Source organism: Macaca nemestrina, chromosome X (genome assembly GCF_043159975.1).
Source record: "Macaca nemestrina isolate mMacNem1 chromosome X, mMacNem.hap1, whole genome shotgun sequence".
Classification (NCBI taxonomy): Eukaryota; Metazoa; Chordata; class Mammalia; order Primates; family Cercopithecidae; genus Macaca; species Macaca nemestrina.
Window position 1 is genome coordinate 51,742,237 of NC_092145.1, and position 26,375 is coordinate 51,768,611.

The 26,375-nt window shown below is 43.3% G+C and overlaps 1 protein-coding gene and 1 long non-coding RNA gene across 4 annotated transcripts; one reads left to right on the top strand and one right to left on the bottom strand.

The window, feature by feature from the left end:
* The first annotated feature begins 68 nt into the window (after positions 1 to 68).
* LOC105499755 (uncharacterized) lies at positions 69 to 25,379 on the top strand. Its single transcript, XR_011618126.1, has 5 exons — positions 69 to 83; positions 3,455 to 3,526; positions 7,271 to 11,586; positions 23,403 to 24,480; positions 25,359 to 25,379. It is a non-coding gene; the product is annotated as an uncharacterized lncRNA (long non-coding RNA).
* Positions 7,390 to 26,343, bottom strand: LOC105499756 (proteolipid protein 1). 3 transcript variants are annotated; one of them, XM_011772540.3, is made up of 8 exons: positions 26,230 to 26,343; positions 23,053 to 23,202; positions 14,220 to 14,406; positions 13,368 to 13,524; positions 12,029 to 12,197; positions 11,486 to 11,559; positions 10,598 to 10,663; positions 7,390 to 9,483 (listed from the first exon to the last, which is right to left on the bottom strand). In XM_011772540.3, the coding sequence occupies exons 2-8, from the start codon at positions 23,054 to 23,056 to the stop codon at positions 9,412 to 9,414; spliced, it is 729 nt and encodes a 242-aa protein (XP_011770842.1). In that variant the 5' UTR covers positions 23,057 to 23,202; positions 26,230 to 26,343; the 3' UTR covers positions 7,390 to 9,411. The 3 variants fall into 3 exon arrangements, with proteins under 3 accessions (XP_011770842.1, XP_011770836.1, XP_011770839.1); XM_011772534.3 differs by having other exon boundaries at positions 13,263 to 13,524; positions 26,230 to 26,341; XM_011772537.2 differs by lacking the exon at positions 26,230 to 26,343 and adding an exon at positions 23,409 to 23,540 and having other exon boundaries at positions 13,263 to 13,524.
* Between the last annotated feature and the right edge of the window lie 32 nt (positions 26,344 to 26,375).

Consider the following 26,375-nt stretch of genomic DNA (forward strand, 5'->3'; position numbering starts at 1 on the left):
CTCGATCTCCTCACCTCGTAATCCACCCGCCTCGGCCTCTCAAAGTGCTGGGATTACAGGCATGAGCCACCGCGCCTGGCCAAGTAAGTGCCTTTCAAAGGAAATGTGCCATACAGAGAGCATTTGAAAACAGGTATGTGGAGATACCTTCATCAGCTTGTGACTTTGTTGCTGAAAACTATGTGTGTCACTTCTTTTCCATATATATATGGAAAATTTATATATATATATAAATTTGAGCAGATTTGCTGTGTGTAATTATATAACATGTATTAAAATACATATTAAACATATGCTTTAAGTATTGACATTATATTCATGTACTGCTGTTCTAATATACACATATAAGGCATGAAAAACAGAACATTTAAAAGTATAAGATTTTATATATATATATATATATATATATTTAAAGTAACAGGATATGTTTAACTTGCCTGAAACATCCTACTCCGATAGCTTGAACTCATTTGTAAAAATACTTTAGTTTGGGCCGGGCTCGGTGGCTCACGCTTGTAATCCCAGCACTCTGGGAGGCTGAGGCGGGGGAATCACGAGATCGGGGGTTCGAGACCAGCCTGGCCAACATAGTGAAACCCCGTCTCTACCAAAAATACAAAAATTAGCCAGGTGTGGTGGTGCATGCCTGTAATCCTAGCTACTCAGGAGGCTGAGGCAGGAGAATTGCTTGAACCTGGGAGACGGAGGTTGCAGTGAGCCGAGATCGCACCACTACACTCCACCCTGGGTGACAGAGGGAGACTCCGTCACAAAAGAAAAAAAAAAAAATGTACTTTGCAAGGACCACTGAATGATGGCAGGGAGAGCGAAAATTTAATAGTCAAATTTCAACAAAAATCTTTGCATAACTGCAAAGTGAGGCTGAAAAATTAACATAATTTATTGAGCACTGCCACTGTCATACTACATCCATTTACAACTATGAATCTTTGTAAGTTATTATTTTCGGCTATAACATCCATTCAAGCTAAGGGTCAGTTTAAACTGAACTCAGTATTCTAAAATGTTAAACCATGATTTCAAAATTAATGAGGCATATTCAGTCACATTGTTCTCACTAAAATATTAATATTATCATGTTTCAAATAAGATATAAATTGTGTATGTATATACTATCAAATAAAATATATTTTAAAATATTACTTCATATTTATTTTATATTTTTAAAAGTTGTTTTTCATGCTTTATAATGTGTATATTAGAACAGCAGTACATGAATATAATGTCAATACTTAAAGCATATGTTTAATATATATTTTAATACATGTTATATAATTACACACAGCAAATCTGCTCAAATTTTAATATGTATACAAATCGTCCTGGGATCTTGTTACAGTGCAGTTTCTGATTCAGTGGGTGTAGATCAGGCTGAGATTCTGCATTTCTAACTAGCTCCCAGGCGATCCTGATGCTCCTTGTTCCAAGACCACACTTAGAGCAGCAAGGTCTGGGGGCGGGGGTGTGGGCTCCATTGTGTTTTACTGATAGGATTGCACAGTAAAAAATATTTGGAGATGCCTGGGGAATGAATGGAGTACACTTCCTTCAGGTTATCCCCGCTTAACCACTGCTTCTCTCAGGGGAGTTTTTGGCAGGTACTATGAACAAATGTGAACCTGAAATAGGCAATACTTCAAAATGGATCCTGAGTGGCTAACTGGGCCTAAATTTTAAATAGAGCCAAGTGGGGCCATCTGCCAACTAAAGGTCAGAGGTCTCAAGTTCCTCCAAAACCCACACGACTGTTCAACTTTGGGACTTCCAGAGCTCACCTGAACCAACCAATCAGAGGCCATCTGCCTTGACCAATTATGACTTAGCTGCCTCAACCAATCAGGGCTCAGTTGCCTTGACCAGTCAGGGCTCAGTTCTATCAACCAATCAGAACCAGGTGAGTTTGAATACTTCATTTGCATAAACTTTTGCTATAAAAGTAGAACCCTACCTTTGCTCTCTGGAACACACCTTCGTTTTACACCTAAGGTTGTGTGTCTCTGGTGTCCAAACTATTCTCTGGAATAAAGTCTCTTTCCTTGGAGCTAAGAGCAGTGACTTATGCCTGTAATTCCAGCCCTTTGGGAGGCCGAGGTCGGCCAGGAATTCAAGACCAGCCTGGGCAACATGGCAAAACCATGTCTCTACAAAAAAATTTTTTTAATTAGCCCTGAGCCTGGTGGCAGTCGCTTGTAGTCCCAGCTACTGTGGAGCCTGAGGTGGGAGGATCACTTGAGCCCAGGAGGTCAAGGCTGTAGTAGCTGAGATGGTGCCACTGCACTACAGCCTGGGCAACAGAGTGAGACCCTGTTTCCAAAAAAAAAAAAAAAAGTCTCTTTCCTCCAAATTCCTTTTTATTTTTAATAATTTTGTTTTATTTTTTATTCAAGACAGGGTCTCGCTCTGTTGCCCAGGATGGAGTGTAGTGGTGCAATCACAGCTCACTGCAGCCGCAGCCTCTGGGGCTATAGCTATACTCCAACCTCAACCTCCAGAGTAGTTGGGACTACAGGCACTAGGTACCATGCTGGAGTAATTTTTTTTTTTTGGTAGAGGCGGGGTCTCGCTTTGTGGCCCCTTTTCAGAGAACTTTTGTTCACGATACTGAGCTTCAATGAGATACAATGATACAGGTTCTGCTCCCTGACAAATAGCTGAATGCAGCTAGTCCCTGCAGTTTTGCCAGTCAGTTGAACTAGGATAGGATTAACATGCTCATGTGTAAACTGATGTGATCAACAAGGCCACATGCTCCAGCATGGAACTGAAGGATAATAGTTGCTTCTGCCTCGTAAGACTGATGTGACGATGAAATGAGATAAGATGTGTAACGTACTTTGCAGATACAGTGCTTGATAAAGTGCAGCTATTATTGTTGGAGGTAAGGCTGCCTACAGTCCTGACCAAGATTCTCTTCAGGCAATTATTATTATTATTATTATTATTATTATTATTACTGAGGGTCTCCCTCTGTTGCCCAGACTGGAGTGCAGTGGCACAATCTCAGCACTCTGCAACCTCTGCCTCCCAGGCTCAAGCATTCTTGTTCCTCAGCCTCCTGAGTAGCTGGAATTATAGGCTTGAACCACCATGCCTGGCTAATTTTTGTATTTTTAGTTTTGCGACGTTGGCCATGGCAAAACTAAACTCCTGACCTCAAGCTCAAGTGATATGCCCTCTTTGGCCTCCCAAAGTGCTGGGATTACAAGCATGAGCCACCACGCCCTTCCCAGACAATTATTTTGAATCTTCTTTAACACCAAGACAAATAGGGCATAAAGCATGACTTAAAATTTTTTAACCTGGAAATACTTTAAAGTAGTTGTAACCCGCTAAGCTATTAAAGACAAACAAACAACAACACATGTGTAGAAATTCCATAAGCACCCATATATTACCTGGCTTTGAGAAACGTAATTTACTTTTGTCCTTTCAGATAAGCCAGCTGCAGAATATATCCTGAAGTACCTGCTTTATGGAATTACTCACACTATTCACCAACAAGAAGGTGGGAACATCTACTGAAAATGACAAATTTATTTTTAGGAAAGCTGATATGTATACTTTCTTCCTAGCAGTAATTAGCTGAGCCATTTGTTTGCTAAGACCACTCTGAGCTTCTGAAAATAATATCATTTGCATATAGGATAATTTTTATGTTTCTGTTCACTTTTATTTGATAATGTGGGCAGATTTCATATTTTAAGTCAAATGAGATGTCACCAAATTTCTATCTGGTACATGTTGGGGACATGGAAGGAAGCTTTGATTGCAAGAGCCACATTTCTGCCGGGCGCGGTGGCTCAAGCCTGTAATCCCAGCACTTTGGGAGGCCGAGACGGGTGGATCACGAGGTCAGGAGATCGAGACCATCCTGGCTAACATGGTGAAACCCCGTCTCTACTAAAAAAAAATACAAAAAACTAGCCGGGCGAGGTGGCGGGCGCCTGTAGTCCCAGCTACTCGGGAAGCTGAGGCAGGAGGATGGCGTAAACCCGGGAGGCGGAGCTTGCAGTGAGCTGAGATCGGGCCACTGCACTCCAGCCTGGGCGACAGAGCGACACTCCGTCTCAAAAAAAAAAAAAAAAAAGAGCCACATTTCCCTGTTGTTTTTTAAAGTTGGTCTACATGCGAATTCATCATCAACTAGAATTAAAACCATCTATACACTTTCAAATATCAGTTGGCTTGTTCGGTTTTAATATTGCAACCCTCAGAATCAGCTTTGTATTTTGCCCCTTTGATGCTTGAAAGGTAGGGTTTCACATAATATATAGATCCATGAAGCTAGTTCCTTTGGAACCTAGAGCTGAGTCACTTTCCACATTGGGGAACAAAACAGTCCAAGCCTATTTAATGTTTTCCAATCTTAAATACCATTGCATTTATCTAAATACAGACTTGCATGTCTATATCTTTTGTTTTTTTTAATGACTCTTTGTTTCTCATGGGACTGTGCAAGTTTCTCCCTGATTCTATCTGTTCCAGTGTTTCTGTGGAAGGATGTTAGCCTCATTCTTCACCATGCTCCCTGTCTCCCTTCCTACCCCTTTCTGTCTTTAGTTGAACTCCGTGAGGGCTGAGACTGTATCTCTTTTATTAACTGCTATACCACAAACACTTAGCATAACACTTGACACAGATAATTTATCAAATAAGTATTTTTTGAGAGTTTGGGTAAAATGTTAAGACTGGATTTCCTTGGACTGATCCATGATCAGTAAAACACTCATGACCTTATCTGATATTTTCCTGTAGAATAAAGTCAGTCAATTCAGGGAGTCCCAGAACAGGAGCACATAGACACCAAACTTTGTGGGACAACAAATATAATGAAGAGCATGTTTGCTTCTTTCAAACAAGTGAGTGAACAAGGAAAATCTTTCCCAATGTATAAATATTGACTTGAAGTCCTTACCTGCTTATTGATGTAGGAATAGCCAAGTATTGATTTTGTAAATATAATTATGAGTATTTCTTTTGTTACTTAATATTCATGAAGTTAACTGTTAATGTCAAAATAGACACACTGCTCACGCCTGTAATCCCAGCACTTTGGGAGGCCGAGACGGGCGGATCACGAGGTCAGGAGATCGAGATCATCCTGGCTAACACGGTGAAACCCCGTCTCTAGTAAAAATACAAAAAATTAGCCAGGTGCGGTGGCGGGCGCCTGTAGTCCCAGCTACACGGGAGGCTGAGGCAGGAGAATGGCGTGAACCTGGGAGGCGGAGCTTGCAGTGAGCCGAGATCGCGCCACTGCACTCCAGCTTGGGCGACAGAGGGAGACTCTGTCTCAATTAAAAAAAAAAGAAAAAGACAAAAAAAATAGACACACTACCTGTGTTCACAATTAAGGAAATCCAAACAGAGAAAGACTTGTTATCTTTTTTGTTGTCGTTGTATAAATTTAGGGGGTACAAATGCAGTTTTGATATGTTGTATCTTACATTACCCTTCCTTGGCTTCTCAGATTTAGCCTGGATAGAGACAAAAGGCCAGGCTGAATAGCCTGTGTTTATGTAAATCTTGATTCATGTGCCCTCTGACTCCCCAAATGATTGAGTGGGTGGAAGCACGCACATGCATTGTGACAGTGTGTGCATAAATGCTGTCACATGTAAGGCAAGAAGCAGGGTGACATAGAAAGAGCAAGTCACAAGTTGTCAGGACTCTAAATTGAAGTTTTGTTTGTATCAGTGCCCTAAAAACCCAGAGCCACGTGAAGTCAAGGCCCTTAACACCCACCTCTCCCACATACTGAGGGGAGAATTCAGATGCCCACTGCAGTCAGCCGGTCAGACTGCAGACTCCTTGCCTCCACTCCAGTTTACCCTGGGATACCTCTCTGCTATGGCTGAATCTGAGAGAGATCCTTGAGTGTAAGATCTGGTCTTGATCACCTTTCTACCCATACCGCCCCCAAACTTGAACTTCCTGGGGTTTAACACAGTACTTAGTAGTTTCTCAATGAATGTTCACAGAAGGAATTAAGGAATGAACAAATGTTGCTCTGGACAAAGCTGCACCTTCCACATCCTGCATAACTACACTCAGTACTGACCCTGAAGATAGGAAAAGCAACACAACTGGTGCTGTAAGAAAATGTTTCTTGTTTATACTGCTGCATCTTGATCTTTGGCTGATCTAAGCACAAAGAGAGCTCTTTCAGTTAGAAAAAAGGAGGTTTATGGTGTGTGGGAGAGCTAAGAACAATGGACTCAATTGAGAGACTGGAGATGCTCTCAGCTTCTGAGAGCCTAGAAACTCCATCTATAGATTCATCCCAGAGGGCAGAGCCAAATAAGGGCAGATGGAAAACATAGCTTTCTTGGGAACTGGCTTTCGGTTCCTGTGAGGCAAAAATACAATCACTCTGTAGCACCCTGAATCAATTCTCCAAAATATGGTGCTGTGTCCTTGTTTGCCAGTGTCTTAAAATAAGTCCCTGTCATATTTTTATTCTTTATGTCTTAAAGTCATTCAACCAGACTTACTTGCAGAATATTAATTGTGGTTAAGCAGAAATCAGGAAATTAAATTGAAACTGCTTTTGAACGGAGCTCCTTAACTGGTGACTGATTTGTTATCCCTCCAGCTAAAGATTCCTTTCTCTCCAATCTTTTGTCAGCTGCAACTATGGGGCAATGAATCTGCAACTGATTTTAAGTCAGCTTTCTTTAAGCTGGTCATCAGAGTGCTGTCCAACGGTGCCAAATTCTCACCTAGGGTTGTGAAAGGGCTTTAATGCTATGTCCCCGGTGAGCTAGTAGGCTGGCCATCCAGGGTGGTAGGTGTCACTAATTTATTTTAGTACTGCCCTGCCACAGCCTGTTTACATTTACATTGCCTTTTACATACCTGCTCTGTCCTTTAAGTACTCAACCTTCCATCCAGTACTATTCAAATAAAACTAAATATTAGTCATGTATGAATTACTAAGGGATAATTACTGGAACATCCAAACCATTTAAAGAGAAGGTAACAATAACTTAAATCTAAATGCACCGGGAACTGGGGCACCACTATGGTATTGACAAAGTAACCATGGTTGACTCTGAACACTCTAAAATCCAACTTCGAAGAGAAAAGAAACCTTTAAGTAGGCAATAAACTGATTTCAACATCTGTGTTTTAACACAAGCTCAGACATGTACTTATTGAATTTTTTGGGCAAATTACTTTGCTTCTATTTCTTAGTGTCTTCAACTATAAAAATAGAAGTAATCTATTCATCTACTATTTATTTCAGAGAAATGTTATGAGAATGACTTGGATGACCTGAAAAATGAATGAGCTCCTTGAACAAGGTACAATTATTAAGTTTCTATTGTGAAGTCAAATAGAACAATTCACTCAAAGGACACGATGTTTGATTGAGAACATTCTTAATTTTATTTTCTTTAATTTTATAAAATACACTTTGTAAGATAAGTTTCTAAAAGTTTATCCTTTATGTGTGTTAAAATTGCAATTCTATATCAGAAATGAAGGAAACACTTTCAGTTGATTAACTCTCTTTGTGTGTGTATATATGTGTATGTATGCATGTGAGGTTTTCAGGGAAGGGTTGGTTATTTGTTATGTTATTAAATCAAAACAAAACGCAAGGTACGGATTACTTCACTGTCCTTTATCTTGATTGGTTTCTTACAAAACATTTTCCCTCTCCTCCCTCTATGCAGCCTGGAAGCTTATCTTGTATACTGGTTTGAAAACAAGTATCAAGTGTCTTTTTGTAAAGATCTTACATCTCCTTAAATATTTCTGAAACCACTTTGGGGGAAAAGAACAATACAACTCTTTACAACAAAAGAGCTGTAGTACAAATCTTTCCTTCAATTAAAACCAATCAGACTTTTTTTTTTTAACCCAAAGTTAACAAAAACAGGAAAAGACTGAAATCTGGGAGCTATTCAAGTTTCAAACTCTTTCTGCCTGTACTTTTTCCTGGAAGCTTACCAACTGAATAGCTGATGACTGGTGCATTCTGTTATGTGATCTATATCGGGAGAAAATAACCTTTATGTTAAACCTAACTCTTAACACACCAAGATAACACTGCTAAGTAAAATCATTTTCCATTAGCTAGAAAGAACGATTAGATTACTCAAATTGAGATTCAAATTCACCAAATCTGTTTCTGCAAAGGCAGAATACTTATAGAAAATCCCAATAGATTCATTTAACTAGCCAATTTTTAGTATGATTTGTGATGCTTAATGTCCAATTTTCCTATTTTAAAAAAGAGTCATAATCAAATAATTATTCTCCAGACACTTCTGATGCAATCCCAAATAAGTAATAAACAAACTGGAATACACGAAATGTGCATCATTCTAAAACAAATCAAGATCTTCAAATCCCCTACGATGACTGAATGGATAATACCCCATGAAAAGAGCACCATTGTGAAGATATGACAGAGGCCAGAGTACACAACTAATTAAAGAAAAAAAGACATGCTATCCAAAGAGTTATCTATCCTGTGTCTACCAGAGGGCCATCTCAGGTTACACCGTTAGCCACCAGCAACTGCTGCTCCTTAGGCCAGTCCGTTTTCATGTAAGCTAGTTTCCTTCTATTCTCAGCTCCTTGGAAACCACAGGGTTGTCATGGTAGCTGTTATCAAGGAGAAGGGAGTGAGAAGATGCTGACAACACCCTGTTTCTCTTCCCTAATGAGGTGTAAGGCCAGATGCCCCCTTCGTCTACACAGATTCTATGCTCCCTTATGCTGTAAGTAAGGTTGGCTGAGTTAGGGCTTCAGTAGTCCATCACCATCGGGGTCAGTGCTCTCTTTCTGTGGGTGAAAGATCCTTGCTTTGACCCCCTTCTCCCAGCTGCAATAGGCAGATTTGGGCAAACACTCTTATTGTTTTTCTGACATTCTTTTTTCTTCTGTCTTCAGTGGTAATAGGGAGACCAGAGTGAATTCTGTTTTGTACACCAAAGAGAATATATTTGGCCCCTATAAATGGCAAGGGGACCAAAGACATTCCTTCTCTGTACCTGAGCATCTTTCCTTCCACTTTGTTTCCATCAGTGGAAGTACTCTTTGAGAAGAAATTACTTTCTGATCCTCAGGAGATGCTTGAAAATTCAATTAGAGCCTCCATTCCTTTGTGACTTGCAGTTGGGGAGTCATCTTCTTAGGCATTTCCCATTTCTAGCAGGAACCAGCTGTGAAGCAAAATGACTAAAAGAGGTACATAACAGGGGAGAGTCCAAAGAGAGACCTTAATCACTGCAAGACTCTCCTTTCTTGTTACACTCGTCAAGTAAGAAGAGGGCCAGTCGGTGGCAAAGGCAAAGAGTTAAGATGGGAGACGCAGCATTGTAGGCTGTGTGGTTAGAGCCTCGCTATTAGAGAAAGGGGGATTTCTATGGGGGATCAGAACTTGGTGCCTCGGCCCATGAGTTTAAGGACGGCAAAGTTGTAAGTGGCAGCAATCATGAAGGTGAGCTGTAGGGAACAGAAGAGAGAATGTGAATGAGAGTAGAAAAGAAAGAATGCCCTCCTCAGATCCCTTTGGGAATGAGGAAGGGTAGAAATAAAATCATAACTAAATAAGGGAAAAACTCCTGCTCTGCAAAAAATAGTACATCCCAGGCTTGGCTTTCTCCATATACACTTGACTGGAAGTCCGATGTGTCTCACGGCCCAGGCCCAGAGAATCAAATCATAAAGATTTATTCAACACCTCTGTTTGATCTAGCACTGAGTTTTCCTCAGGGAAGTGAACAATATTTGGGCTTTGCCACATCCGTATGTCCGAGTGACTTAGAGTCATAGGGTGCTTGCTGTAGACACACAGCCACATCATGCAGTACCGCCCTCTCCTGGTTAATGAATCAATTTATTTTACAAGATGAGAAATTACTTGACTCTGTATAGAAACCTTAGCAGTAGGGGCCAGGAGTTCTGTGAACTCATCTTGTCTGATCACTGCTTATAAAATGACTTCAGATAAATCACTTCACCCTTCAGTGCCTTACGTTTTTAATCTGCACAATGAGCACACTACATTCACAGGGCACTGTAACACTATCAGCAAGACCTGGGACATAGCATTGTATTATAGTCAAAACAATTCTAATAATGTTAGGAGGTCCTCCCAGTAGTTCCACATGAGTAACTAAATCCATTGGAGAGTATCTAAGGTGGATTCATATTGATAGTATATAGAATTCCAGGCTATAGCAAGTCATGTTTCGTGATGTTTCAGTGTTTTGTCATTGATCTGATCAAAATGTATTGAGAATTAACCGTAATTTATGACTGCAAAGTACTTGGCAACATTACATGTTCTATAAATACTAAATATTATCATTGTATCTATGAATCTCTTACCCCCTCTTTCCTCATACCACTTTTCTTGTTCCTATCTAATCTGTGATGTTTTTCTGCCTTGCCAGTGCAAGTAGAAGTACGGAGCCTCTACCCTTTGCTATTTTCCCAGAAGCTTCCCTCCAGCATTTCAAGGATGGAAGCAGTCTACCTTCTTGCCTTTCAGAATAGCTGTACCCACACTATCTCAGTCCTATTTACTTGCCAAGATCATTCAAACTCAACTCACCAGGGAAATCAGTGTAGCTGCAGCCCCCACAAATGCAGCAATAAACAGGTGGAAGGTCATTTGGAACTGCAGGAAAATGAAAGAGGAAGAACTGTTTCTTGCAACAGCAATAATATGCCTCAGTGTAAATCATGAATACAGCTTTCTGAATGTGTTGATATCTTTCTTGTGTGCTAATTCTACATCTTTAACTAAGTTTTCACTTCCCTAAATGTGGGCCTCCCAGTCTTCAGTGTACACCATAGCACCTTGCCCATAACACTCAGAACACAGAATACTCATGAAATAGCATTGTACTCCAAAATAATGAACTGGTTCCCTACAGTTGTGCCCAGGGGTCCAAAATTTAAAGTCAATATTTTGCTTTCAAAGAAATAATTTACTGCCTTTCTCCCCAGGATTCACTTTTATTCCCCTTGCTTCATTTGTATATAATATCTGTTCTCAATACAGTGCTTTCCTTTTCAAATGTACTTATTTTACCTCTCATTTGAGATAAAGAAGTTCCAAACTGAAAATGTTTTTATAAAACCTATGAATGCCTCTGTGCACAGCCCATTTTCTTGATACGGTTTTTAACTAAAGGAATGAAAATTTTCATGTGGGGGATTTTGCCATCAGGCTCTATCTTTACCTAAAGCTACAAACTTCTCTTTTAAGAGGGGAAGGGTTGGAAAGGAAGTCTTTCTATGCAGCTCTAGGGAAAACAGGTGTTTTACCTTCTATGCTCATTGGCTCAGGCATACTTAGCCAATATGTTGTAGAAGGCAATCGGCTAATTCAAAATCCAGCAAAGATAAACTTTTAGTCCTTAAAATTGAAGACCATGGGTGTAATTTGTATGGTATTAGCTACTCCCTTGTAAAATAACCCAAATAACCCACTCACCTCAGCTGTTTTGCAGATGGACAGAAGGTTGGAGCCACAAACCTTGCCAGGGAAAGCATTCCATGGGAGAACACCTAAGTAAGACACAAACATCAACCAGGGTAAGCTTTATGGAGCTACGGGGCCACATGGAGACTTTCCCCCAGAGCCCTTCTTCCATTTCTAATTATCCTGGCTGTAAATTTGGATTCTACCAACAATCAGGATCCTCTTTTCTACAGGTTTACAAAAAAGAGAAGGTGGTATTGAACAATGGTGAAACCTTGTGTTTGTTATTGAAATGTGCTGCTTTGGGGTTGGGAACAGCAGTCAACTAGAGTAGGTCCATGTGAACAGCCAAGAAAACTGCCACCACTTCCAAGTTCCCTTCCCAGGGAAGAAACCTCTCTGGTTTCAGTAGGAAGGATTAATAAACTAAGACCCAATCATTCATCATCTTATATTTTTCTCGTAATCACCACCCTCCTTACACTAAGAAAATAACCAAATACATAGTGCTTCCATAGTGGGTAGGAGAGCCAAAGCACCCGTGCCCTTACTCACCATACATTCTGGCATCAGCACAGAGACTGCCTATACTGGCAGAGGTCTTGCTGGGGAAGGCAATAGACTGGCAGGTGGTCCAGGTGTTGAAGTAAATGTACACAGGCACAGCAGAGCAGGCAAACACCAGGAGCCACACAACGGTCAGGGCATAGGTGATGCCCACAAACTAAAATGATTGACATGGGGTGATTAGAAATCAGAATCAGCCTGCAGATGTAGAAACACAAACTGGGAGATCCTGGAGTGGCGTGTGCCAGACATTGAAACCAGGTTCCAGGGCTCTCCCTCAAATGAAATTAGTGAGCAGGGCACCTCTGCCAAGGGTCATTGGCAGTATCTACTAGAGAACTGGCCCCAGCATGACGGAGGGTGGGGGGAATGGGTAGGGGAGGAGTGAGGAGGATCCCTGGGTTAGAGAGGCTTCAGAGGATGTTTTTGGGCAGATAAGGTGTAAAGAAATCAAAACAGATCTTGAAAGAAAGTCGTGCCGTTTTGTGCCTTAGGCTGAGCTTAGAAAATGTTCCTTGCCACAGGAACATTTTTGTTCCCTAGTCATTGAACAAAGCCAATAGGAGATTAAAATTTCAGATACAAAACCTTTCTAAGCTAACTGCTGGCCACAAAAAGACATTGCTAGAACCCACACATGTTCAGCCCCCAAAGGATCTTTAACTCCAGAGACTGAAAACAAATGTGCGCCTCACTCAAAGCATGGATAACCCTCAGGCAATGATAAAACATTCAACATGCAAACCTACTCCAATGCCCTCTGGGACCTCCAACAGCGCAGGATCCCAGAATATTGTAAATTTCATCTTGGAGTCAATTATTTAATTTTTATTATCAATCCTCCCTCTCAGATCAGGTGCCCAAGTCTCAATCACATTTTAGATTCTTGTCCAGTTAGATCTTCTCTTGTGGTCCCTGCTAGGAAGGGAGTAAAGGGATACCAACAGATGGCTTAGAAATGGTCTGGTTGTACAAAGCATCCCACAAAACTCATGCTTTCCGTTTTGAGAAGAAATTTGCTTAGGGAACCTTTGAAAGGTGAGGCTAAGCCAGCTGGGCACCACGTTCTTCCTGACCTTCTCGTTCGGCTGCAGCCATCGCTTCCTCACTCAAATGCCAGGCCCCTAGAGAGGACCCAGCCTTGGGTGGGGACGAGGCCACAGACTCGCGCCCAATTTTCCCCCACCCCTTGTTATTGCCACAAAATCCTGAGGATGATCACCTTGTCGGGATGTCCTAGCCATTTTCCCAAACAATGACACACCCGCTCCAAAGAATGAGCTTGATGTTGGCCTCTGGAACCCCTCCCCTTCTGGCCCCCTGTTACCGTTGCGCTCAGGCCCTTGCCGCAGATGGTGGTCTTGTAGTCGCCAAAGATCTGCCTGACTGCGCCGGTGGTGTAGAAGCCCTCAGCCAGCAGGAGGGCCCCATAAAGGAAGAAGAAAGAGGCAGTTCCATAGATGACATACTGGAAGGCATGGATCCTGCATTAACAGGTAGACAAACGAGACCAGGGAATCTTATTAATTGAAGACCTGGTTCCTTTCCCCACATAAGTGAGGTATACACCAGAGCGAGCACCTTAACAAGGCTAGGGATTCTCCAGAGGAATCACTAGGTTCCTCCTGCATGCTTTCACCTTATCTTTGTTGAAATAAGTGAAGACAGGGTGTATGTGACCAGAAACATATGCTCCTCCCACCACACCTTGCTTACCCTGGGACCTGGAGAACCAGGGACCTACTCTCCCTGCCCGACCCTTCAGACATGCTACCTCACAGGAGTGGGGAGCTAGACAAGAAGAAATGTGGAGGAAGGAACAGGAGCCTAACTTGTTCTAGGAATAGGAGAGGCTTAGTGCCTCCCTTGGCTTCTCCATACCTACTACACTGAAGGCTCCAACTTGGGCAATATTAACTACATCTAGCAGAAGTCAGAACACGTGTAAGAAAACAAGGGGCGGGGGTGGGAGGGGCTGACAGGCAGGTAGGCAGACCTGTTCTTTCTGAATGGGCTTCGAATGTGAAGCAGGAGAGATCTGCACAGAGGGAAGACTCAGGAATCCGCTCTGGCTCCACCCCAGTCCCCTGCTAGTTACTAAGGTACTGAAGAGTTCTCTATCTCCAGGATGGAGAGAGGGAAAAAAAAGATGGGTCTGTGTGGGAGGGCAGGTACTTACACATTGATGAGATACTCATAGTCCTGGTAGTTTTTGGAGAAATAGGTCTCAATTAGCTTTTCTGTGCCAGTGAGGGCTTCATGTCCACAGCCACAGAATAGTGCCACCCCAAAGAAACACAATCCAGTGGCCACCAGGGAAGCAAAGGGGGCCCCTACCAGACATCTTGCACAGCACTCTAACAAGCCTGGGGAAGAAGAAGGGGAAACAGTCAGGCATATCCAGTAGGTAGCTCATGCCACTCAAACCTCTCTGCCAGGCCAGCCAGGCCCGGTGCTCACAGGCTTAGAGACAGTGGGTACCCCAGAGTCAAAAAGCAGGAGCGGCTAGAGATTTTGGCTTTCAGCATGTGAGATTGACCCAGAATCCTTACTTTGTTTCATCCTTGAAAATAAATCTTTGGCCGAGAGCCGTGGCTCATGCCTGTAATCCCAGCACTTCGGGAGGCTGAGGCGGGTGGATCACGTGAGGTCAGGAGTTCGAGACCAGCCTGGCCAACATGGCAAAACCCCATCTCTACTAAAAATACAAAAATTAGCTGGGCATGGGCACATGCCTGTAATCCCAGCTACTCAGGATTCTGAGACAGGAGAATCTGTTAAACCCGGGAGGCGGAGGTTGCCGTGAGCCAAGATTGCGCCATTGCACTCCAGCCTAGGCAACAAGAGTGAGACTCTGTCTCAAGGAAAAAAAAAAAAAAAAGAAAGAAAGAAAATAAATCCTTACCTTTTATTGTCAGAATTTTAAAAATATTTAATAAATAATAATAATTCAGCAATTCAAATAGCAAGCCAGAGAGATTATGAAATCAGTCTCTTCTTTCTTATTGTTCTGGTCTGTTTGTTTGCTTACTTATTTTAGTCATTCATCAACTATTTATGGAATACTCACTATATGCCCAGCATTATGCTGGGTGTTATATGGGATAAGAAGAGAGAAAAGACACAGACTCAGCCATATGGGAGTCTTTAATTTCCTGAGGAAGAATTAGCTAGGTAGACCTAATATTTTCAACTAACAATTCAGGCAGCCAAGTAAGTGGTAAGAGAGGGTAAATGCATTAGGAGTTCCAGGAAGGGATGAGTGCAGGCCAGAGATGCTGGTATTGTCAGACAGGATTTTAGCATGAAGAACATTCCAGGTGGAGGAAACTTTGGAAATTGCATGCTCCTGGATATTTTTGAGCATCGTGTGTATTTGTTGCAAGGAATGCTTGATTCTTCTTAGTTTACATATGGGAGGAGTAGTCCAAACAGGAGGGAGCTAGCGCAGGACAAGAAACGAAAATAGGAAGATTGATATTACTTGCAATAATAAAAATGCAGGCTTCATGATTTTAGACACTTTGCATGGTGGTGTTGTCCTCCTATAATGCAGCTTGGCTAATGTCCCCACGCTCAGTTACACACTGAGATTCTGTCAAAACAGCTACAAACAGACTTTATACAAAGTCAGCAAAGCATGAAACATCTTTCTGGCACTAGAAGAACACACCAGGGCCTGGGAACACATGTGTCTTAAAGTGCTAAGAGTCCCTGAGATCCCCAGACCTGGTATCCCAGGCCCTACGCCAGTGTTGCTGAGAAACAGGAAAGGCACACAAGAAGTCACAGGCTCTGAAAGCAGCTGTGTTCCAAGTACTAGTCCCATGCTCTAAGATGTCATATGGAGTGAACCTTAGCAATTGCCAAGTAGATGACTGACTAGATGAGGAAAACAATGGCTTCCTCTGGCCTCTTGGCCAGATCCCTAAAATGTAGAAGAAATGAGAATGTTAAGCTCTTCAGAAAAAATGTCTTAATTCATATGTATGTATATATATAAATATATGTATGTATATATATACACACACCCACTGATGTTATATATCTATAAACACAGTATACACATGCACACACACAAATACTCAGCAAATGTACTGGGAAGCTGCTATTTTTGAATAAGCAGGTTGTGACAGCTTGTACAATAAAAATAAATTGTATTAATTACTTAGGCTTGGATTTTTGTATTCAAGCATTTCTCTAAGCCACACTCACTTTTCTATAGGGTACCGGGGAAAGGGGACTCCTTTGCCTGATTCTGTTAACATTAGTTACAGTTTGTTTTTAGCCCAGAGAGCTTGAACACCTGGTGATTTGCATGGCTGAATTGCATCAATGTGAACAGATTTGGAAAGACCAAATTATCTCTGTCATGGGAAAATTGAGGTAGAGGCATTTGCCTCTGTTCTCAGAGACACAAAAGGAGTGAGTCCTATTACCCACCATCTCCTGAAATGACAGCCCTTTCCTGGCCTTCAAAGAGGCTCTTCTTCAAAGATACTTGTGTGTCACACCAAAGATGAGGCTCAGAAGCCCAAGCCAAACAAAGTAAGCAGCTAACATTTGAAACAGAACTTCCTTTTCCAAGAATTAAAGCATTGCTGCCAGGAAACTTGGCCTCTATGAGAAGCAATCTGTAGCTGTGCTGCTGTGAGTGGAGGCTGAGTTTACTCAGCATGAACTTTGCAAACGTGCTTGGGAAGAGTGTCTTTTCAGAACTGGCCCATGGATGTGCCTGTGTGTGTGCACACGCACGTGCATGCATGTGTACAAATCTGCACATACACACATGTGTACCATAGAGAAAAACGCAACAACTGAAATCGATTGTTGTTCTCAGAAAACATTCCAGAAATTGATCTTCCTTTTTCTCAACAGGTTAAGATACTAGATTCAGCCTATAAGTCAAGAAAAGGAGCTTGGAAGTAAACAGTACTGCCATTTTCCTTCTCTGCCTGTCCAACTCCTCCCCACCCCCAAACTCTTAGACTCTTCTAGTAAAGAAAGTCTCTGAAGCCTGGGAATAGGGGGAGAGGAAGGTCAGTGACCCCACTGTTCCCTTTCTCCCCAGCACAGGGTCAGGGCTTGGACAGAGCCCTCCATCGCTCCCCCGGACAAAGAAGCCTTGTTCTTTCCTGAGATCTCAGGAGCCTGATTGGTATTCCACAGGGGCCTGCAGGCCCGGGGGTGGGGAGGGGGTCAGACCCAGGGAACAATGGCAGGACTGTTTGTTTAGCCGAGGGTAAGAAGAGCCATCCACCCTAGCAAGTGACCATCTTGGGCCTATTCACTCACCCCAGCATTTTCATCCGGGAAGGGCTAAGTTGTTGTGCAGGTATGGTCAGGGATGGAGGAACTTGAACTCTTGCTAGCCAAAAGAGAACTCCACTTTAAGCTTTAGCTGATGCCACCTCCAGGGTTGCAAAGATGGGGTTGCAAAGATGAGGTTGCAAAGAGATACATCCTCTTGAGTGTATCTGATCCCTCAATCATCATCCAAATGACCTGAGAGTGTCATGGATTGTGTTCTTACTGGATGATAAATGGCTAAGCCTTAGGAGCAATTCTGAGTCACCAGATCATAGCCTTTCTTTTTACATCCATTTTTCCTCTATTTTCTTAGAGCTTTAAAAACTTAGCATTCCCTTTTTCTGCTCCACTACAGCTCAAAGCAAGGGACAAGAAGGAAGTAGGCTTTAATGAGTTTCTAATGTAGTCTGAAATAAATGACTTTAGATAAATCTATCACTATTAAGCTATAAACAATTCAGTAATATCAGCATAAGCATCAGATGTTCATCTCTTCACAACCTAGATAAGTGCTTTGGGGGCATTTAAGTTCAGCAGAAGTGAAGAATCTCAGTCAGTCTGTCCAAGCAAGAATCAGATTTTAGATTCTAACTGAGAAAAACTCAGAGCCTACAAGAAATTATTTTTTCATCAAAGTAGTTAACAATCAAAGCATTCTGAGAAAAGATCCATTGGGCTCCCTTTGATTTTTCACAGTCCAAGAAATGTCCTTGGGTATGTGTGAACAATAGCCTAAAGCCAAAGACTCTCCATTTCAGAACCCCTCCTGGTTGAAAGGGTGTGAGTTTGATTCAAGAAGGCTGGAAGGGATTCTCTAGAGAAGTTCCTTGGCTCTCTCAAGAGACATTCTCACATTTCCAGTCTAAGTACAGACTGCAAGATGGGAGAGTTGGCATAAAAGAGCCATATAGTAATAACATTTCTCAATGCAACTCAATTGGATTAAACGGCCTAACTTTGATGAGAGGTCATAGAGAAAAATAATGACCCCCTCCAGTGTTTTCCTTTCATTTCTGTTTATGTGAATTCAGTACAAGAATTAAGCACACTAGCAGTGACATAGACACTAGGAGAAACAGAAGGGAATTAAAAGGCCAGTCCCTTTCTTTAGAAAACTTGAAATCCTGTTGGGGCAAACAAACTGTGAATCTGTGAATCAAAATCCAAAGCCACATATAAGCAAGTGTTAAAATGGATATAACGAAGTCGTGTGGGCAAAATGTAAGCAAAGGGAACAGATCATGTCATGGTCAGCTACATTTGTATACAAACTCCCAAAACAAGTCTAATCAATCTGTGATAGTTGACACTCCAACTTTAAGCCCTTCTCATCAGTGCTCTTCACAGGGGTCTGACAGATCAACAGAACCAATGTGACTTACACAGATCCAGGTTCATCAAGGGACTGTGTTGATCCTGATGCTGTCTCTTTAAGCAGGCGCCAAGAGCTCCCAACTCTCCCTCCCTCCTTTCCCATGCCCTGGGCCCGCCTCAAGGACCAGCTCCATGATGGAAATTCAGTGTGAATCTGGGAACTCATCAAAGGAAGGAGAGGAAGGGCTTTCATAGAAAGGAATGGTAGAAAGAGACCAATTGTACCCTGCACAATTCCCAGCCTGTCCCTTGAATCCAGCTGACAAAGGGAGAGATAGAAGAACCGTATACAATAGAGCTAAACAACAGGCAGGCTCATTGAGTGAGAAACTGGCCCCATCTCCCTAGGTCTCGAATCTGCACTACAGTCTTACCCTCCTCCCAGAACCCACCCCTTAACCTCACCCCATGAACAGAGGCCTCCTTGATCAGGGCCTACAGCGATTGACAAGGCTGAAATGCTAGAGTAGCCGTGACTGGTACTAGGGATGGATGGGGATCAGTGGGTGGGTTCTAGGAGTAAAACAACAATTATCAAGAGGTGCCAGAGACAAACAAAGACTTTTGCTTCTGGCCCTGTCCTGGTCAGACAATGCCCTGCCTATAATCTTGTCTTTCCTACATATCCCTTGTGATATCAGCACTTATATACCACATTCAAGTGCTGGAAAACTGTCCCGAAACCTCTAGGGCCTGGGAATCCAAGCCTGCTGGATAGTCAAATCATGTGGACAAGGTTAACTAAAAAGGAATTTCAGCCTCCTCTTTGGACACAGTTTTAGTATTACCAAGGCAACAGCATCTGGACCATCTTGTTTCCTATACTCCCCACTCCTCTTCAGACACGCACACACACACACATACACACACACACACACACACACAGAATGAATGATGTACACATTCCAATTTATGTGCAAGCATTGGGAAGCTGAGGTAGGACTTTGGTTGTTAAAACTTATCCTTGGCACATTGTCTCCACCTTGCCCACAAATGGGAAGATGAAAGGGAAGTAACTGGTACTAGAGACAATAGTAGCCATACCTTGTTCCTCAGGTCAGTCTCCCACCATTTCCTCCTCTCTCCTTAGTTGCAGTGTGAAGCTGATTTGGGGAACCTTATTCTCTTCCTTGGGACTCTCTTCTAGAGCCCTGCCTGGCAGACAGCTCAGAGGCCAGTGCAGAGCTGAGAGATAGCCCTCAGGGCCATTTTGCAGTAGCCAAGAGGTATTAATCAATCAGTACTTGCTGAGCTTTTGATGTAAGTTTGGCACTGAGTAGGCTCTGAAAGCAAAAAAGGAAGGAAAGGCTGCTCCATTCACCTACCATGGCTGCTGTTACCCTTCCTGATCATGTGACTGTCCTCACTTGGTCTTCTTTAGACCTGAAGTGCTGTGGGCAGGGAAGGCATTTCTACTATTGCTTTTCTACTGTTGCTTTTTTTTCAAGACAAAGACCTGTACCCAGGGGATGGCTTTCAAAGCTTCAGGATGAGAGACAAAAGCAACAGGGGAAAGTGATGTTACTGGCTGGAGTTCTACCTTAATGGGTTTGGAGACTATATTTCCCCTCCCACCCACCTCCCAGGGTTGAGGTTGTTATTACTCAGATCGTTCTGAGAGAGCAGTTCTAGTTATCAGCCTGTTAAGTAAACTTGTAGCTTTCCTAGCTCAGAGCTAAGCCTAAGGCCCCGGAAAGCAGGGTAAACCTTTCAATCTGCCTGGCTCTCCAAGGACTCCTCTGGCTCTGCACGGCCAAAGAGAGAAGTGAGGTGGGGAAGGCTGCACTTGATTATTTTAGTCAGTGTCTCCAGGAAGACTAGGTGAACATGCCGGTTGGGATCTGGTTTATTTTTGGCTGCTGGCATTCTTGGGGCATTCTTGCCATTTTGATGGGATTCAGTTAGTCTTCGGGCATTTTATAAAACTGGACCCCGACTCTGCTGCCACACTTTTTGCCTGGGCTACACCCACTTACTCCAAGCCAGCCAAAACTACACTGCTAGGCAAACAGCCACTTTTGGATGGAGGCATCACAGTCTGGTTACCAGGGTAACAGCCACTGTTCTCAGACGACAACAGGCTTGCAGACAATGTTTTGCTGTTCAATAATGGCATTGTGTTTCTGAGCAGAGAATAATCAGCTACTGCTCTTTGGCTCCTTTCTGGTTCCATCGTTATCCCAAAGACTCACTTGAAACATTCCCCTTCCAAATCAAGGCAAAAATTAATGAGTTATCAGTTTCCCCATAAACTTTTTGTGCAGACACTACTGAATTAGTGTTCCTCCTTGCTTCCAATCTTAAGGGATTCTATATGGTTGAAGTAGTAAGTTCCCTGTTCCTGGAGGTTATTAAGCAGAGGCTGTATGAACATTTAACTGGTTGTTGTAAAAATGAATCCCGCATTGAAGGTTGGCTCAGACAACTTCTAAAGTTCCTTCCAATCCCAGATTCCATGATATAATGTGTTTACTGCAATTGTTGAACAGCAGTGCACTCCACATCAGAAGTAGTGGCAGTCCGGTACCTTGTTAGAGATCATCTATAATTCAAAGTACTTTAGATACTCTGTTATTGAATAAATGAAAACTCAGTGGCTGCTCCATCATATGTACCTGGCCCAAGTATCGTCCACCCTTAGGACTGGGGACCCAATGTGCATCCTCAATGGTGCCCTTATCTGTGGCAATCTTCCTCTGGAGGAAACCATCCAGCCTCCATAACAGGCAACTGTCCCTGTGGTCACCTTATTTGTTCCTGTCTTTCCTCAGGGATTTCATCCCCTGAGGAAGTAATATTCAACATTCTTCTTTACTCCCTCTCTGTTTTTAATGCACAACCTATCCAATCAGCTAGGCTGACATTAGATAGGATTCCTGATGTTACCCAGGGCAGGAATTGAGTTCCTCCAACATTCACCTCTCATCTGGCCACACTTAATTGGTCATATGATTCTGACCCAAGCACGCAAAGAAAACCCAACCATCCTGGAAAGAGGAAGAGTCAGCCTGTATGCACATTATTGTCTAATAGTAGTTATTATCATGATTTACAGTTGTTATAGATCTTGCCCATTTTCAAAGGACTTCCACATTATTGTTACTTGATTCTCACAACCCTGAAAGTAGACAAAGTAGTTATTGCTATCCCCATTTTCCAGATGAGGAAGTGGTGATTCAGTGACATGACCAAGGTCACATAGTTCATAAGTAGCAGATCTGGGATTTGAATCTGATTTTTCTGACTCCCTGTCCGGTGCTCTCCCTCCTGTTTTACCTGAACACATGCTTCAAAGTGTTCTTTCTGTGTTTCATGATGAAACAACCTAAAGGCTGAACCACCTCAATATAATTGCAAATTGATCTCTGTGGATGTTGTCTACTGGGTGCTACATTTGATAGGGAATACATGGGACAACTGAGTCTCATTTCATTTAGTATGTGTTTAAGCTGCTATCTTTGTTTTGCCAAATGTGAACAATGTCTACAGGGCTCTGTGGAGTCCAGTAGGGACAAAGACCCTTGTGCTCTGCACACATTACTCTGAGTAGAAACTACCACCAGAGCCTCGTAGCTTCTGTCTTTGTTCATGGAACCTAGAAAAGCCCTCAATACTCAGTCAAATTAGCAAGAACTCTAATGTCCCAGCAGCCTCCTTGTCACAGCAGAGAGCCCTCAGGAAAACTATGTCTGTGATATCTGCTAGAAATGGTCACTCCTATAGGTGCACACACACGCACATATGCACACACACACTCTCCTACCCATATCTGTTTCCCATGGTCAAGCCATTTAGGACTTTACTTTCATTTCCTGAGCCTGAGAATGGCCTCCTCAGCCATAGCCAAGCCTGAGTCCAGCTTGCTCGATCCCCAGCTTCCTATCGATGCCAAACACGGTTCAACGTTTGCATCAAGCAAGCAGTTATTTTGTACATCTGAGGGCTAGGCAGTGCTCAGTGGTCTCCAGCAGAACCAGGAGGGCAAGCTGACCCGACTGTTACCAGGGCCTTGGAACCAACGGAAAAGAGAAGATAGAGGGAAGTGAGGGGGTAGGAGGACACATGACCACATCCATCCTGCTGGGCACTCTCTCCAGGGATCTGTGGGACTCTCCACGTGCTGCTGGAATTCTTTGGTAATAAAGCATCACGCTCAGTACAGCGGAGAAGGAGTTAATCTAACTGAATGTTAAGGAATTTAAAAAGAAAACAAGTGCCAAAACACGACTCATTTAAACCATTGGAACCCCCGAACCCCAAAGTTGGAAATTCTCTTGTGAATTCCTGTGTCCGCTTGAATCTTCAATGCTAAAGTTTTTGAAACTTACCCATGTCTTTGGGACTCTGACTCCAATTGTAGCCGGCTGGCTAGTCTGCTTTGTGGCTGACTTTGTTCAGCTGGAAGAAGGATCCTGGTCTCTCCAGCCTCCTTCTTCGGTCTTTTACTTTTTCTCTCTGAGTATCTTTGTCCTCTCCTCCTGCAATGAAAAGGGCTTTCTGATTGACAGCCAACCCCCTTAAAGGGACAGGCCTGCTTTCCTCCTCCTCTCCTCCTCCCCTTCTCCTCCCCTTTTCCCCACCTCCTCAGGGATACTCCCTTCTCTAAGGGCTCCATCTTCTCTTTCTGCCTTTCACTGCCAATTGTTTCATTTTCTTTGTTTTTCCTTTTTTCCCTAAGGCTTGCCTGGAATTTCGCTTTGCTACAGAGACATCTGGAAATGTGGATTGAGGGTGGAAATAAAATGAAGATGTCCTGGAAACTTCCAACTGATCCTTGGGTCTAATTGGTGTGGGATATGCAGCACAAGCATGAGAAGCCATGAAGTGAGAGCCCCGATAGGGGCTCAGAGTCAAAAACTTAGATGTTAGCTCCCAAAGTCCTTCCAAATCTGCCCCAGCTCCCCACATCACTCCTAGCTGCCCTTGGCCCTCTCCACTTTTCCCCTCCCGATTCCTTGGAAAATAAGCATTCCTCACCCCCCCCCCCCGCCCCGCCCAGCTCTACGAATACAATAGAGAAGAAAAAATTGTCTTTTAAGAAAATTTCCTCCAAATCCTTCTCAGTTTCAACTGCATGAAGACAAAATGCAGGCTGTCAATTCGATGAACAGATTATGATTAGGCTGGGGGAGGCTAGGATTGTAATAACTTTATAGCTATGATAATAAAGACTCAGAAGTGGGCAAGACCTATGCAAGTTCGCAGACTAGGTTAAAGAAAAGGCCAGTGTTGAAGATGTGGGTGATTTCCAAGGAGGATAATCGACTTTGAGACAAGTCAAGAACACGATCTGGGAATCAGGTAGTCAGTATTCCATCCTGAAAATGAAATGTCTTCATCAGAGAGTTTAAGCCAGGCAGGCGAGAGGCAGGGAGTGGGTTAGAGTGAAGCAGCAGGTGGCAGTGAGGGTGGAGAGGAGAAATGAAATATAGTCCTTGTCACAGAGAAAGAATCGGTAAGACAAAAATGGCTAAGCAGCAAAAACAGGGAAATACTATATAAAACCTGCCTTAGCAATAAGTTATTTCTAAAGACTGTGAAGGTATTTAAATGCCCAGTGCTAGATGGGATCAGCCTAGGAAGGTTTTCTAGAACAGGTGAATCTTAAGCAGTGTCTGTCTGGGCTACTTGTCAGTCCTGTCTCCCTTCACAGCTCCCTTGACCTAGAGGCCAGTGTCCTCCCATGGATGGCCTTCAAAACAACTGGCTGGCATATAATAAGAGGGGCACCTGTTGGAAGACTCCGGAGAAGGAAGGTATGGTCTCCTGGAATTTTTCCTGTGGTTTTTGCCTTGGGAGAGGAGAGAACAGGAGGGAGATGCTGAGCAGAAACTAGTACCTTCCTGTGGGAGGGAGAGAGGCAAGATTGTGTCTTACAGTTTTCTCTTTGGGCTGTGACCTTGGACACGTTACTGGCTTGGGCTCTGCTGTTAGGAAATGGGCAAGTCTTCGGCAGATGCCCCTGTGGGCCCACTGGGGGCCAAATCTTGCACAGTTTGAGGCTTGCTTAGAGTCCTAGAACTCTAGATCCTTTGCTCTTATATCAACCCCAAGGAAAAAGGATCTCTGGAAATGCTGCCCCTTGCAAAACGGTATAGTAGTAGCTTTCCAGAGCAGACCAGACTCAGGCCATGTGACTGATGAAAAGGGTCCTAGGGCCCCTTGCCCTCCCCAGCCCTGCTCACCAGCCATAGACTATGCCTGCTTTGGAAGCTCAACTGTGGGATTGTGCCAGCAATAAACTTCTGGATGGTCACTGTCAGAATGGCCCTGGAGAAGGGGGAGGATCAAGGGCAAGAAATCACCAAATGTGTCTCCTCAGCTCATCAGAGGGCAGGAGTGAGCCCAAACTTTGGAAGTTCAGATTTAGAGAATGAGACAAATGATCCTTCACAGCTCGAATAGATGAGACAGCTCTGCACACAGGAGACATCACTCAGGCTGAGCCCTCTCACAAAGCTTCCCCTGAGTTCTCAGCAGCAGCTCTGAGGACAGCAATGCTACTGGAAAGAAAATGTGTGTTCCCAATAAACTTACAGATACCAATTTATCAACCACATTCCCCTAATACACATTTCTCTTCTCCTTTCCTCCATCTCCATTGCCTTAATATTCATTCTATCTTCTCCCCAAGTCTCAATCTCTTTCTATCGCTGTTACCTGTCTCTGTCTCTGTTTCTCTCTGTGTATCTGTCTCTCTATTTCCTTCTTTTTCTCTCTCTCCACATTCCCTGTCTTCACCTTGTTCTTATGCTTGTTCTTGTGCCCAGGGCCAGAAAAGGGATCCAGCCAGGTGACTGTGTCTCACTCATCCCAGTGCCTTAAGGTTCCCAACTCCCTAGAATCTAGTGTATTCTCATTGCTCTCTACACCCCGACACTCTGCCTCAGTACCTCATCAGCCGACCTTTCCTGAGGGCTCCCTACAGACCTCATAAGGTATCTTCCCAGGTCCTCCAGAGGCCTTTATCTACATACCCCCACCTATTTCTGTGATTCTGCTTCCACTGGTTCTGCTGGGTGCCCTTGGGAAATATTCTCCAGAGTCCAGCTGGGCTCCTGGCACTGCCAAGGGATTCCTCAAGAGGGCACTGCCAGACTTCTTGGTGGCAGCCTGCTGCCTGTACTGGGGGCCTGCGGGAACAATGCAGGATTGTATGAAACTCGTAAACAGTTTGCTTCATGCAATTCTGATGGTACCTCAGAGAATCTGGTCCCCCTTGATCATAGCTTGGTTTGATTGTGCAGCTTTCTTGCAAATAACTCAAAAACATTTGGATATTACCTCCACTCTCTGCTCTATGATCCCATAGTATCAGATTATTGAAGGCCACAGAACAAGTGGGTTCTCCTTGCTCCATTGCGTAGACTGAACTCTGAAACTCAGAGAAGTCCGGTGAATTTCTCCCAGTAAAAACTAGATAAGGGCTCAAGTGCCCAATCTAGTGGCCCACTTCTCCCTGAGCACAGAGAAGAGCATAAAGGGGAAGAGAGAAGGCACAGTACCAGTGAGAGCCTGGGGTCATCTGCTATCATTTGGGCTTCTAGAGCTGAGGCTTTGCTTCTCATTCCCAGGATAATGTCTTCTCAGACCAAATTTTGGAAGGCAAGTGGCTGCGTCTTACAGCTTTCCTAGCCCTGGCATAGAAGAC

Bases quoted from the DNA above. Each gene is read 5' to 3' on its own strand.
- LOC105499756 (XM_011772534.3), bottom strand. The intron at 13,525-14,219 runs GTAAGTACCTGC...CTGTTAATGCAG, and splicing joins TATGAGTATCTCATCAATGT to GATCCATGCCTTCCAGTATG. The intron at 12,198-13,262 runs GTGATCATCCTC...CAATCATTTTAG, and splicing joins GGCTAGGACATCCCGACAAG to TTTGTGGGCATCACCTATGC.